Source organism: Pleurodeles waltl, chromosome 7 (genome assembly GCF_031143425.1).
Source record: "Pleurodeles waltl isolate 20211129_DDA chromosome 7, aPleWal1.hap1.20221129, whole genome shotgun sequence".
Taxonomy (NCBI): domain Eukaryota; kingdom Metazoa; phylum Chordata; class Amphibia; order Caudata; family Salamandridae; genus Pleurodeles; species Pleurodeles waltl.
In genome coordinates, this window is record NC_090446.1 from 63,825,453 (window position 1) to 63,841,066 (window position 15,614).

Consider the following 15,614-nt stretch of genomic DNA (forward strand, 5'->3'; position numbering starts at 1 on the left):
CAGAAGTTGAAGCATACAAGGTCCCTTCCCCTACGCTACCTGTCTTTTCCAAATTCTTGGAAAAGCATGTTAATCCACAGCTCACTACATATGTTGAGGCCAAAAACGTCTTCCTTCCCACACGTCAGGCTTTACGGCACTGAGTCTGCCCTGTTGGGCTCTACTGAACAATTAACACAACTCCTGGATTATGGTAGCACTGCTGCACTCACTCTGTTGGATTTGACTGTGGCTTTCAATACAGTGTCCGGCTCCAACTTGGTGGAAGGACTGTAGGCATTAGGACTTGAAGCTCCAGCTTTTGGATGGCTTGTCTCCTTCCTAAAAGACTGTGGGGGTCATTCTGACCCTGGCGGTCATGGACCGCCAGGGCCAACGACCGCGGAAGCACCGCCAACAGGCTGGCGGTGCTTCTGGGGCCATTCTGACAGCGGCGGTAAAGCTGCGGTCAGAAAAGGGAAACCAGCGGAAATCACCGCCAGAAACAGGATGCGGGAACGGGTGTCGTGGGGCCCCTGGGGGCCCCTGCAGTGCCCATGCCACTGGCACATGCACTAACAGGGCCCCATTAAGATTTTCAGTGTCTGCTTGGCAGACACTGAAAATCGCGACGGGTGCAACTGCACCCGTCGCACACCAGCAACTCCATCGGCTCCATTCCGAGCCGGCTTCCTCGTTGCTGGGGCGTTCCCGCTGGGTGGGCGGGCTTTCTTTTGGCGGTCGCCCGCCAGCCCCGCGGGAAAGTCAGAATGACCGCCGCGGTCTTTTGACCGCGGTACGGTCTTCTGGCGGTTTCCGCCGCCCGCGGGGGTCAGAATGACCCCCTGTATGTTCCAGATCTTTTCGGCTAATGCAAAATCTAAGCCACACGCTCTCACCTCAGGAGTTCCTCAAGGTTCTGCCCTGAGCCCCCAGCTATTTAACATCTATGTCTGCCCATTGGCAGACTTAATAGAGAGTTGGGGCTTACCCATTTTTCATATGCCAATGACACACAGATCATCTTTTGTCTGTCAGCACAGAACCATGACCTATCAATCTTGAACCTGGGCTTGAGTAAAATCTCCTTATGGATAAATAAAAACTCACTCAAGCTTTTTGGTGACAAACCTGAGGTCATGGTTCTGGGCAGGAATGCTTCACTTTGGGACCCCAGACACTGGGCAGAATTCTTATGGACCCTGCCTACTCTATCTCCTAGGTGAAAAATCTGGGCTTCCTCTTTGATGAAAAACTATCCATGAAACCACGGGTGACTAAAGTAACTGTCAACTGCTTTGCAGTCCTCAGATGGGTGAAAAATATAATTTGGCTAATCCCCCTTACGGCTCAGAGGACTGTGATTCGGGGTTTAATTATTTCCAGATTGGATTACAGTAATGTGCTCTGCCTGGGCCATCATCTACAAATAGTCCAAAATGCTGCTGCCAGTATGCTCTTTCCTTTTTCTAAATTGGCCTCAGGTTTTCATTTGTTACAGGAACTGGATTAGCTTTGGATAACTAATCGTATTGAGTTTAAAGTAGTATGCTCCATGTTTAAGGCTAAATTGGGTTTAGGGCCACGCCAGACCAAGAAACTGCTGGTGCCCTACCAGCCTCCACGCTCCTTGAGGTCTTTGAATCAAGTTTTGTTCACTATACCAAGGTTACATTGAACTTGTATGAAAGGTCACTCTTTGTCCAAAACTCTGGAACTCCCTTACAAAAGCTTTAAGAAACTTTAATTAGTTATTAACCTTTCACAAAAGCCTGAAGACCTGGTTATCATACTTTATTGTACTTGGACACCCTATCTGTGTCTGCGCTCTGATGGGAAACGCTTCTGAGTAGCTGCCGCATTACAAAATTCATAATAATAATAATAAGCTGAGCACTCAGAGTCCAGGGTGACTTTCCTCTACAGATAAGACTCTATCTCCCCGGAGCTGAAAGGGAATCTTTTCAGGTAACATTGTATCCACTATTGGTAAGTCTTCTGGGTCATGGAGCTTAGCAGAGCCTTCCTCCCACATCCAACTATGCCCATGACTGAGGCTCTTATCACCTCTGACCCCTAAGTACAGTACTACCATACCTCCCAGCTAGGTTATATATATATCCTACATATGCACCAATATCTGAGTGTCACTCAGGCCTGGCTTTAGCACTGGCAGCGTCCCGTGCAACAGTCCTCATTGCCACCCCCCCATGACCTCCTTCTCCACTCATTCCCTCACTACCACCCTCCAAGGGTGGCCCTCATCACTACATAGCCCCTCTTGCATGTGATTTAATTTCATTTATGGGGGTCAGAGCATGCTAAATCACATACACATTATACAGAGACAGTGAATCATAGACGTGTTTAAGTGAATGTATAGGAAATGTTAATAGGATAATGAGGACTACAAGGTGTTGGGGTCATGTGTCATCCATATTAGTAGGCAGTATATTTTAAAAGTGGTTGGTCAGGAGAAGCAAGATCTCTGGATTTAAAATGAAACACAGTGGTTGGTGTTGGCTTTAACAATACAAATGTATTTCTACTCAAATGATCCCTTTTTAGCAAAGCAACGCTGGGAAAGAACATAAGGTTCTCATTCTATGCCTTGCGGTTTATATGCAGCTCTTTCATGTCAGTTCATAGATCAGTAAGATATATTAGAAGGATTGCGACTTAAAACTTGCAAGTAACAAAAAGATATGTTTGACAAAAGGAGTAACCAACTGTGAGAAATTGGGTTATTGGCCGAGTGGGGTATTAGCCCTGCTGAAGCAACAGCTACAATCACTGGCAGTGTGATCCACAAAAATCACTAAACCTGTGCTTAACTCTCTGGTAGCTTGACACAAAAGCAGTCAGGCTTAACCTAGGGGCAATGTGTAAAGTATTTATGCAGAACATAAACAGTAATAAAGTAAAGGCACAACACAAGGAAAATCCCTCTCCGGATCAAAAAATAATAGTACATTGTAATACATTATTTCACATCAAAATTAAAAAATCCAATCAGTAGAGCCAGAGTTATGAATTATTCAAGTCTAAGGTAAAAACTAGCAACTAAAGTGTCAAGGTGCCTACTACCATTGACATCTAGTGGTGCAAGACCAGGTCAAAGTCACAAAATACGGTCAACCGCAATAGAGCGCCAGTTGGATACAGTAAGTGGATTCGGCTTGGTCAGCACTTTCCTGCAGACATAGAAGACATTTCAACAAAAAATGGTCTGAGAAGGTAGAAGTTCAGCAGGGCAAGCCTGGAGGCAGTGTCCGAGGAGGAGGCATTGTCGTGCGGAGCCGCTGGACAAGGTCATAGTGAAATTTTCCACATTCAGACAAAGGGCCGTATTATGATCCCATTATATCCTATGAAGATACTGATAAGGCATACAGGATACCCATCACTTTTGTGACTCATTATTCCATCCACTAAGATATAAACCAGGCCCTTAGTCTCTTTTTTTGAAGTTGAAAAACTCCAGCTGGATGAGGCTGGAAGCCATAGCTGACAAGGGCTCCATGAGGCCATATATGCCTTCAGTGAAGGACTGCTGAAAATGAGTTACTTCTGTGAAGAACAATGTAGCAATAGGCTGACTGGTGATGCACCTTGGGCAGGTAGATGAGCAGGCTTGTCCCAGTCTCCACTTGGTTCTTAGAGAAGTTTTTTGCCAAACAAATTCTAAAGTCCAAGCTTTAGATTTTGGATATCTGGACACCTTTAGCAGCTCTTCCAAGGGCCCAGGACAGGGGATGCACCAGTATTGGGGCTCACTCAGGTTGGGTCCAGATGCGGGTTCAAGATGGTTAGAGCCTTTTCTGTCCCTGAGGCTCTTATCAGAAGGCCACCTTACTAGCCCTTCATGTCATTCTGGTAGTCCTGGGTTCAAGAAGAGGAACAGGGCCAAGGCAGCTGGGCAGGGCTCCGGGTGTTCAAGGCAGGCTCAGGCAGTAAAACAGTCCTTGCAGGTGCAGCAAGCAGTCTCCTGAAGTACACAGCAGGCTACCACAGCAAGCAATCCTCTGAGAATCCTTCTGTGGCACAAACAGTTAACAGAGAAGTTGGTCTGAGGGTCCTATGTGTATACCAAGTGCCTTCTTTTAAGTAGAAGTTTCTAGGGAATTTCCTCTGAAGTGCTTGAAGTTTCCTGACTCTCCTGCTCTGGCTCAAGCCTGGCTGCTTGAACAATGGAGTCATGTGAAGTACTTTGCGCGAAGGCAGGGCACAGCAAGTAAATATTATGCTTATTTCATAACAATTATGATGACAAAAATAATGGACTTCATTATCAAGGGGCTCATTATAAACTAAAACTTTAAAATAAAAACCGTGAACAAGTTAATCCAAGGGTCGTATGCTAGTTTTCTGAGGTCAATTATACTGTTGAACCACCCACCCCAGAGCTCCTGGTTTTCCCTGCCACCATACAAAGAATTGGTGCTAACCTGCCCATAACAAGTGCTCATGCAGAGTAAAGGCATGAAAGATTGGTGCAGTTCTCTATAAGACTGCATGATATTCATATTGCCTAAAAGTCTCTGTTTGTGCAAAAATATGCTATTCGGTCAGGAGAGAAATTCATGCTCTGCTGTAAATGGAATTCATACTCCCTTTTCTTTACATTGGCAGCAGTATAGCAACATATTCCCTATTTCCTTACATGGAAAGTTATTTCTAATCAGACCTTATGTTGTCTCTCCCATGCTACCAGATGTAAAGTGCAGATGTGACAGTCCAAAATTCGAAATAAAGTTCAAAGATGAAACTCAACAGCATCATACTGGAACATTTACTCATAGCTCCTTCATAGGCAGCAGTAGCACCTCATACTCCATTGTTTCTCATTGTGCCTTATATTGCCTCTTTCATGATAGCAAGAATAAAGTATAGATGTAACGGTATAAAGTTTGCTATAAAGTGCAAGGATGGCATTGAACAACATCAGACTAAGGCTTGTACCTCCTTCATATTACTATAGCTGCTTTCGGATCTTTGTCTGACAGTAGCCTGTATGCTTTTGTAATGAATTTTAGTTAATTTGCAATCTCTTGGGGCTTTCACCCTTAAAAGAAAAGAGTACAGTAGCATGGTGGCATGTTCTGATACAGTTCTGATCTAAAAACATTCACAGCAAAGTTTTACTTTCAATGAGAAGCTTTGGGCAAGTTCATACAATGTGAATCAAACTTTCCTTATATTGGTGACAAAGTCTGCACTTAGAGGAGAGATGTAGTTTGACACAGTCAAAGTGCAGGTGTAGCACCTTGATTTTGTAAAAGAATCGGAGTAAAACTGTTAAGTATGACTGCAGAAAGGTTCTCTATAAGAGCCAAGACCATCCACGCATGGCTTCATTTGCTAAAATCTTTCTTGCCCCTGTTCCCCGAGATCCTGTTTAATTTGCTTGTTTAGTGATGTTTTAAAGAGCTCATCTACAAGTGTAAATTCCCATAAATCATTTGCCTCCAGGTCAATCAAGACCAACCCAAAAGCCTGCGTCCAGCTATTTGTTTTTAATCGGAATAACAATTTGAGTTTCGGGAATGCAATTCCTCCTGGCAGGACAGTCTTACTAGTGACATATACTTAAGTAAGGAGCCCTGTTTAACTAGTACATCATTAAGTAAACCGAATTCCACCTTTGTCTGGAGAAAAGATGCATTTTGGGAGAGTCGAAAGAGAAGCCAAAATGCCTTTCCTCTTGCAGAATTGAAAAAGGACCTAAACTTCCCCAGAAAGCCTTTATATCAAAAGTAATTGTTGGAATAAAGTTTCCCTTTATCGCTGTGAGAAGAGGTTCCAGAGTCGGGCTTTGTAATGTGCGGTGTCTGGATTGGAAAGCTGTAAATAAGGAGGCGGCCTTTGGCTTTAATAAATCAAGATGTAAATGATTAAATTAAGATGTAAATAATAAGACAGGAGATCCTGCAGCCAGACTTTGAGCTAGAGCTTCTTGAGACCCCATGCCACCCAGGAACCAGCTAACTTTCTTTTCAATCTTCCTTCCGACCACCACAATCTGAGTTTATATAAGATTCCCAGCAGTTTCATTTTCAACACAGTAAGTATGGATAAAATTTAGCCTCTGTAGCCCAATTCCAGTCAAGTTCATCTGAACTACACCATCAGCATACTGCAACGAAGTCACTTGACAATGCCCCAATCTTGGTGGATGTGATCTGGCGGCGTCTAGATGTGAGCTTAAGTCAGATATAAAAAGATTAAGAAATACTGGGGAAAGGACACATCCCTGTTTCAAGCCCCTCTTGACTGCTCTTTTGGACAAGACAAGCCTTTATTAATGAAAAGTTTGACCTTTGACCAATTATTTGAGTATAATAGTTGGATGGCTCACGACACGTCTGTAGGGAGTTCCAACCGGACAGCTTTCTACATAGAAGATTATGATTAACATTATTGAAGGCCTTGGAGAATTCCACAAAGCAGGTATAATAAAGTTTTTTTTATTACATATTTTTCGGCAAGAATTGAGAGCGCAACCAGGTTATCTGTGGTACTAGATTTAGCTCTGAAACCTGTTTCATTGAATGCAATTTCATTTTTCTTGCTGCCCAATCTTCAAACTCAGATAATGGTAAACTAGCAAAGAGTTTTGAATCCACATCCATGAGTACAATCATACGATAACTGTTGGGGGAGGCATAGAAGCCTTTCCTATAAATTGGTTGAAAAAAAGAGCCACACCATGATTCTGGGATCACCTTCTCAGATAGACAGAAACAGAATAAAGATTGAAAGCGGGTGCACCTGAAATCACAATCTTTTTTGTAAACAGCTGCAGGGAGCCCATTTGGGTCAGGTGTGCCATTCCCTCTCCTTTTTTTGAACATTTTCGTTGATTTTACTCATAGAAAAGGACAACGGTGTTGTAGAATGATCTTTATACATTGGGAGAGCATTTAGATCTTGGCTTTTGTATAGTGATTGTAAATGCCTCACCCATGTTTGTTGCATAACATTATTGCCCATTATAGATGTTGAATCTCTATCAATTTGATTAATAAGAGACCAGAGACATTTACCATTATTATTTTGCAGGCTTGCGCAATAGCTATCCAACCCTGATCAGATTGTGATCAGTTTGGGATCCTTTTGCTGTTCAAACAGCCTTGTTGTATGATTCATAATGCCCTGAATTTTTCATGCTGAGATGCCAGCAGGATTAGTCAGGATGGGAATTGCTAACATGAGTGTTAGACATGTCACCTTAGGTTGTTCTTCTCCCAAACCTTTTGCTTTCACTCTCCTATCTTTCTGAATTTGTTTTCGCTGGCCTTAGGACTCTGTACACTCTACTACTGCTAACCAGTGCTAAGGTGCTTGTGCTCACTCCCTAATACATGGTACAACTGGTTTTCACCTGATTGGCACACTTATTTTACCAATACGTCCTGAGTACAGTGGTATACCATATACCCAAGGTCTGTAAGCTAAACGCTACTAGTAGACCTGTAGCCTTTATTGTGCCACCCACTTTGATAGCTCCTTAAAACATGCCCCAGGTCTGCGATTGCAGCTTGAATGTGGCTTTAAACTGCCAGTTCGACTTTGCATTAAAAAAAAATATTGCCAAGCCTTAGAATCCCCTCTTATGGCATATGTCACCCCTAAGGCAGGCCCTAGTAGCCCACAGGGCAGGGTGCTTTGTATGTGCCACTTCACTGCTTTAAATGAGGGTACTTTCTGTTCCAAACAGGGACAATAATTTACTGGATGAGAATGGATGATTAAGAATTGAAGAATCAAAAGAATACACAGAAATTGCCAGTTCTTATTTTTGCCATGATTTGGTGTCTCTTCTAACAGGAATTAAGTTCTGGAGTCTTATCAGTCCAGTGTCAAAATTCCATTCCATGGAAGCAAGGTCAAAACTTTTCCACAACAATTTACAGGAAATAAATGTTGAGTATTATTTCCTGCCCTTGCCCCCCATCGTCCCAGTCTTTCTATGAGTTATTTAAATACCTGGCAGTAGGGTGAGCTGTCAAAAACTAGAAGAGCACTTAACCAAGACCTCACAAGCACCTGAAGAGCACTCTTGGTGTATATTAACAAATCTTTGGGATGTATGTAGCTTTGTATTTGCAATTTCCTAATTGTGCATTTTTGTGATTCGTAATTGGAAATTGCAAACAGTGATGTGCTTATGTGTCTCAGACACATTTAGCATTTTCCTTTGGGTAGCAAATGGACCTACCTCATCAGTATTAAAGGAGTAGGTCACAATTTGTGACCAATTGGGAATACCCAAAAATCACAGGGATGGTGATCGTGTCTGTGATTGCTTTTTAAATTAAGCATTTTTTTTAATGTTGCCCATTTTCCTTAAAAGACCACTGCCTGCTCTTAAAACATTTTGCGACCACATTCAGATAGGGGAAGGGGTGTTTTGGGGACCCCTTCCCATTTGCGAATGGGATAACACCTCCTTCAAGAAGTCAGTAAAATGTAAATGTCTTGCAACCACATTTCGGTCGCAAAACATTCACACATACCACAAGTCGCTATTAAGTAGGGACACCCTTAACACGCCCCATCGTAATGTGGAATTGCAAACCCATTTTGCAATTTGGTGATATATTCTGCAAATCGGGCACTCTGCAAGCACAAAAAAGCTACGTACATCTGGTCCTTGGTTATTAAAGTAAATTAAGTCCAATCTTAGCAATCTCCTTTTTTATGAAAACCACTGGATTTGTTTTACAGGCTTGTGATATTTAGGTCTGGCATTAGCCAAGACCTTTTGATTATACAAAAATGTGTATAATTTACTTACATATGGGGGCTTTCATCCACCTCTTTTCATCTCTTGGTCTGTTGTTGCATCACTCACATTTTGCCTCCACCCACTACTGCATACATCAAAGGGGCAACAGGTCAGCGTATTTTAGCCTCTGGTTAACTTCACTTTGAATGACTGCATTTTGCTCTTTCAGAATGAGCACATCCACACACAAGCTAGTTTCCTTCAGTGCCAGTGTGTTTTTCTTCATTTTATGACTTTAGTGGTGCATTTAAGTTTAGAGCTTGATGTGATAGCAGGGCACTTCTGATGCACATTCCACCTTTGCCAGCAGCCAATGCTGTTGTAAATTATTTTGGCGTGTTTTGCTTTTCTAACTGCTGCTGTATGAAAGCATGTCATATCAGATTGTGTCCATTTTAACAGGATCTGTATTAAGCTATCCTCTTTTGCACCTTATTCATTCTTTCTTTCTTATTTTCTTTTTTCTATTTTGCCTTTTTTTCTTTCATTTGCTTATTCTTTCTTGCTTTCTTTATTTCTTACTTTCTTTCTCATCCTTTCTCTCTTTCTTTTTCATATTGATTTCCTTTATTTTGTTCCTTTCTCTCCTCCTCTTTCCTCCTTACTTTCTTTCTTTTGCCTTCTTTCATTATTGCCTTACATTCCTTCTTTCTTTCTTTCTTTCTTTCTTTCTTTCTTTCTTTCATTCTCACTGTTGTCCTTTCTCATGCTTTCTTTCTTACTTTCTTTCTGCCTTCATTTCTTCTTTCCTTCTTTTTTCTTTCTTTCCTTCTCTTATTTCTTCTTTCTTTCTCTCTCTGTCTTTTTCCTTTTCTTTCCTTTCTTTCTTTCATTCTTTCCTTTTCTTGTTCTTTCTTTCCCTCCTCCTCTTTTCTTCATACATTCTTTCTTTTGCCTTCTTGTATGCTTGACTTTCTTTCTTGCTTTCCTTCTATAATGTATTACTTCTTTATTTCTGTCTTGTTCTTTCTGTATCCTTTTTTCTTCTTTGTTTCATTCTCTTTACGTCTTTTGTTTTCTTTCCTACTCACTGTTGTTCTATCTCTTTCCTTCTCACATTCTTTCCTTTTCCTTCTGTCTTTCTGTCTCTTTCCTTCCTTCCCTCTTTCCTTTTCTTTTCTTTCACTTTCTTTTTCCTTCTTTCTTTCATTCTTTCTTTCCTTCCACCCTTCTTTCCTTCTCTCATTCTTGCTTCTTGCCTTCACTTGTTGTTTTTCGCTTTATTTCTTGTGCTCTTTCTTTCTGTTCCCTTCTTTCTTTTCCCTATTTCTTCACTTCTTTTTTTCACTTTCCTTCTATTTATTTCTTTCTCTCTCTCTCTTTCTTTACTTCTTGTTCCCTCTTTCTTCCTGTATCTTGCCTTCATTCATTCTTGTCTTTCATTTCTTCTTTCTTCTTTCCTTCTCACTATTGTACTTTCTCTTTCCTTCTGTCTTTCTTTTTCCTTCTCTATTTCCTGCTCTTTCCTTCTTTCTCCTATGTTGTCTTCCTACATTCTTTCTTTCTTATCTTTCTTCCCTGTTTTTTTCTCATGTTCTTTCCTTCTTTCATTCGTTTTCTCTTTCTTTCTTGTGTGCTTTTTTCTGTTCCCTTCTTTCATTTTTCCTGCTTTCTTTCATTCTTTTGTTTTCTTTTTTCTTTCTTTCATTTTTTCTTTCTTGCCTCACATTCAGTTGTTCATTCCTTCTTTCTTTATTTCCTCCTTTCTTTCTGTGCTTCTATCGTTCTGGCCTTCTTTCCTTCTCTTTCTTTCTGCTTTTGTTCTTTCTCTTTCCTTCTTTCATTTTCCCTTTATTTTTCCATTCTCTTTCTTTCTCTTTCATCTCTCTTTCCATCTGGTTTTTCTTTCTTTCTTCTGCTCTTTTCTTTCTGACTTTCTTTCTATTTCTTTCGTCATTTCTTTTTCTTTCTGTTGTTCCTTCTTTATTTTTCTTCTTTACTTTCTTATTTCTCTATTTCTCTCTTTCTTTCGATCTTTCATTCTCTCTCTCATAATCTTTATTTTCTTCTCTTTCATCCCTTCTCTTTCCTTCCCTCTTTCATTATTGTCTTCTTTCTGTCTTTCTTTCTTTCTATCTTTCTGTCTTTCTTAGGGACTTCACTTTGAGTTACAGCATGTTTCCCTTTCTCTTGGAACAATTCCAAACACAAAGTAATTCCCTTCAGTGCCAGGGAATACTATGGTAATTTGGGGGGTGGTTGGTTTCAAGACCGAAAAAACTTTTTGCCTCTAGCAAATTATTATCTTTTGTTTTTTTAGATTGATGGGAGCCTGATATATTCACAAATAATAACGTTTTTCAAAAACCATGATCAATAAAAAGAAGAATTGCCAGAGGGATGGCACCCAACACCAGACCAATTGACTTTGCCAATGCTTGTTCTTTCCATGTGGTGCACAGCTCTGTAAAATTTCTAATCTAAAAAGAGTTATAAAGCACTGGTGAGTGTACATGAAATCATAGCTCGACTGCAGAGAAATGATAATTAATGCATGTAAACGTGTCGAGAGAAAATCCAGGTCTTTGGGGCTCCTCGAAGGTCACACGGTCAGAAGTTGCACAAATGTGTACAGGTAGCAAAGTTCTATGTTTGGGAGTCAGGAAAGGGTTTTTGACTCCAAAATCGCTTACACCTTCTGTTTCACTCTATTCTGCATTACATTCTAAAATCTGTTAGGAAAGGAAATATAAGAATTCTGAGAGTGTGAGCAAAAGAAATCTGGAAAGGAGACAAAAGAAAAGGCGATGAGATGGGGAAGAGAAAGGAAGAATCGGCGTTTAAGGAAAAAGACATGAAAACAGAACAGTGTAATGAGTGAGAGGGCGGTGGGGGCTGGAAAGGGACAGTGAAAACAAGACAGCATTGATGCTTTAAAATTACAAACGAAATAGTGAGAGGAGGAAGAATAGGCAATAAATAAATATACAAAATAAGACAAAAATGTTAAAACAAATAGGCCAGAGTGGAAATGATAGAGAAGGGAAAAAAGCGAAAAGTCACCTTGGAAAAAAGAGAGGAAGGAGTGGAGAAGAAAACAAGGAAAATAAGTAAACATTGGCAATGAAAGAGAAATCTGAAAGCATAAAAATATAGAAAATACAAAGAGGGCTACGAATTAAAGAACGAAAGAAACAATATTAGAAAGAAATAATACATTAAAGAAAGGGGTGTTAGAAAGAATAACGAGACAAGGGAAAAACTGAAGAACTTGAGAACCAGGAAAATAAACTGCAAAGCGAATAGAAAAACATTAAAGTAACAATTAAATGAGATAGTGTATAGGAATATCGAAGTGTAATTGTGTGTGTGTCCGTGCGTTGTGTAATGCACACAGATTTTGCGGCGGGGGCTGTTTTCGGCGGTTCGGTTTAGACGTTCATTAACTGTGTGTTTGTCTTGGACAGATTATGGGGATGAAGAGAGGCCTCGGCCCCTGTAATTCCCCACCTCGGGCAGCTATAGGCTCCCGCCGCTGGACTTTGTCTTGACCTGTGTGGGTGGAAACTTGTGGACACCGGACGCGTTATATAGGCGCCTCGAGCCTCCCCTGGCCCAGAGCTGGAGAGGCGCCTCCGTGCCACCCTCACCATGTGGAAGCCCTCGCTGCTCAGCCTGTGCCTCGTCCTGGGCCTGTTCCATGCCTGTGCGGCGTCTCCACCACAGCCGTAAGTATGCCCTCCGTCCACTTAACGTGGAGAACCTGTGCGTCTCCACAACAGCCGTAAGTATGTCCTCCGTCCACTTAACGTGCCACACCCTGCGTCTCCACCACAGCGCTGTGTGCCCAGAGTCCACTTAACGTGCTGTACCTGTGCGTCTCCACCACAGCGCTGTGTGCCCTCCGTCCACTTAACGTGCCACACCCGTGCGTCTTCACCACAGCCGTAAGTATACCCCCCGTCCACTTTAGTGCCACACCCGTGCGTCTCCACCACGGCCCTAAGTATGCCCTCCCTCCACTTAACGTGCCGCACGTGTCCGTCTCCACCACAGGCCTGCGTGTGCCCTCCGTCCACTTAACGGGCCACACCCTTGCGTCTTCACCACAGCCGTAAATTCGCCCTCCGTCCACTTAACGTGCCGCACCTGTAAGTCTCCACCATGGCCCTAATTATGCCCTCCGTCCACTTAATGTGCGGCACCTGTGCGTCTCCACCACAGCCCTGAGAGTGCCCTCCCTCCACTTCACGTGCCGCACCTGTGCGTCTCCACCACAGCCATGTGTGTCCTCTGTCCACCTAACGTGGCGGTCCTGTACATCTCTGCCCTTCGAATTGTCCCCGAGCAGACCGCATTGTCCCACCCACAGCGCTGTTATTTCGGCCTCCAAACTTCAGTCTGCCCAAGTCCCAGCCTCTGCTTTAACCATCCTGTCCCCCTGACTATGTTCCTTCTGAAGGAGGACTGAACAATAAGCAAAAGAGTCCCTTTTTGGGGGCTGGGGTGCCTTAGGGATAGAAAGTTCATATTGCTGAAGTCCTGAAGAATTGGAGAGCTCCACTGGCTTCACCAATGCCACATTTTCAAATGTGGCCCAACCCACCCATCCATCCATTAATACATCCATCCAGTCTCTCTGCTGTCTGTCTTCCCCTCGCTCATCGCTTACCTTCGTACTTTCCCCATCCGTCCTCTCTTCCTCTCTCTTTCTTGAAGCCTCCTGGGGCTTGCTACAACTAACCAGGGTGCTGGGGTATGTGACAAAGGCACCAGGAGCAGCCCTGGCCCTTCAGTACTGGCCGCACAGGGCCCCGATTTACCGGGGATATGCCTGGCAGAATAAAAGGCCTGGCCGGTGCCCTGGGAAATGCGGACGAAGCCCAGTACGAAAATCTAGCATCCTACCCCACTGCGTGACCCTGTTTTTCTCCACATCAGTTTGAATGGTAGATTCATATAGTAGTTATAGCTCTTACTTCCCCGGACGAGCCACTGAAGCGCTTTGTGGTGGGTAGCACGTGGTGTGCGCACAGTGAGCTGGAACCCTGCAAGAGCAGGTTTTCACCTCCAGCTCATTGATAGGAGGTTCTGTGCCACACAAATCCATCAGGGTTTTTATAAACCCAGACCACAGAAGCGTCTGTAATTTGGTGTATTCAGCAGCACTTAGGTGCAGTGCTTAATTTGTGCTTGTTGTTTCCGGTGCTGAGCACCAGCACTTATTTGTGAGGGCCTGGGCTTATTCCTCTCCCTCAAGCATTTGCTGCGAGCAAACGATAAATATGGGAAAGGCTGAGGAAGGGGAAAACGGAAAAGCGTCACAAAGGGAGAAAGCAGAAAGCTGCAGGAATGAGCTGAAGGTGCAGGGGGTGGTTTTATATGGATTGAAGAGGCCTAGATGGCTTCAGGATTACACTGCCTCAATATTCCGTTCTTGCACATTTAATTGCAGCAGCTGCATATTTAAGAGGAGGGCTTTGAGCACCAGCACTTATTTTTGCGGCCTGGGCTTATTCTTCTGCCTCAAGCATTTGCTGCGAGCAGAAGACACATATGGGAAAGGCGGAGGAAGGGAACAACAAAAAAGCGTCACAAAGGGAGAAAGTAGAGAGCTTCAAGCATGAGCTGAAGGGGCAGGGAGTGGCTTTAAATGGATTGAAGAGGCCCGAGGTGTCTTCAGGATTGTGCCACCTCAATATTTCCTGCTAGCACAATTAATTGCAGCAGCCGCATGTTTACGAGGAGGGCTTTGGGCACGTCGTTATTTACAAATTAAGCACTGCTTGGAGGAGTATATTTACTCAGATTTTGCACCGTGTTTGCATCATAACAGCGACCCAAGTCGATGCGCTGGAAAGTACCCTAAAAGTAACACAAGGCAGCGGAAAGCACTGCATTGCATTATTTAGCGCCAAGGGGGAATTACATGGGTGGTACAAGGGCAATCCCATGCAACCACCCATGCCTTTTGACGCAATACCCCATTTACAAACAAAAGAAGACAGGGTTTTGTACCAAATGTTAACACCATGTGAAAGCAGGCATTAAAAGGAGAAATGTTTCCATTTCTCCTTTCTTTTCTGACTTTGCATGCATGCTGCACTGTGCAGCACACACACAACGTAGGAAAAGCTTTAAATGTGTCTATGTACTGGACGGGTACCCTTCCAGTACAAAACCTATGCTAGACTCACGCACACACTCTTACACTATGGCAGCTGAAATCAGCACCGGCGCCTGGGAGAGGGGAAGAGAGAGAGACATATTTCTGTAAATATGGCTCTTTCCTTCTCACGCAGCGATGTGCAGCATTTTTCGCTTGAGCGCTGTGCAGCATTTTTCGCCTGTGCTCTGTGACTATTTAGAAACTCTGAGCCGCAGTGCATTAAAACAGTATGGGAAGTATAATGCTGCATTATGTGAGGGTGGGGTCAGCGCGTGGGGGCAGAGTTAAATCTGTGGCAAAAAAAATCTGTAATCTTTTCTGGTCTTTCTCTTTCAGGTAACTACATATAAAATAACACACAACTTAAATGAAAAATAAATTCAAGTTAAGTTAATCACTGGGAAATGCACCATCGTATATTATGAAACCTCTATTGGTTAATGTACTGCAGAGGTCTGTGTCTGTAGCCAGAGAACCACAGAAATGTATCCTGATTGGTACAGTGGAGAATAGTGAATTGTGCATGTTTAGTGCTACGAGTTCAGTCTGTGACAGAAAGCATTGTGAACATGTAAGTCATTATTTTAAACTTTCTTTACACGCAGTATAAGATAGGCTGCTACAAAATGCACAAAAGTTTTAAGATAAAAAGGTGCTTCCAAAATATAGATTTGAGTAGTACCCAGATCATAGTAGTGCAATTTTCATTATAACTGTCTTTTAAAAGCATGCACT

At 42.7% G+C, this 15,614-nt stretch overlaps 1 protein-coding gene across 1 annotated transcript in view; it reads left to right on the plus strand.

Annotated features, from left to right (window-relative positions):
- Nucleotides 1-12,310: 12,310 nt before the first annotated feature.
- The window catches only part of LOC138303635 (alpha-2-macroglobulin-like), a 168,610-nt gene continuing 165,306 nt past the window's right edge, over nucleotides 12,311-15,614 (plus strand). The window contains exon 1 of the mRNA XM_069242932.1: nucleotides 12,311-12,438. Within this exon, the coding sequence (XP_069099033.1) occupies nucleotides 12,362-12,438 (77 nt within the window). The 5' untranslated portion in view covers nucleotides 12,311-12,361. The remainder of the gene's footprint in view (nucleotides 12,439-15,614) is intronic.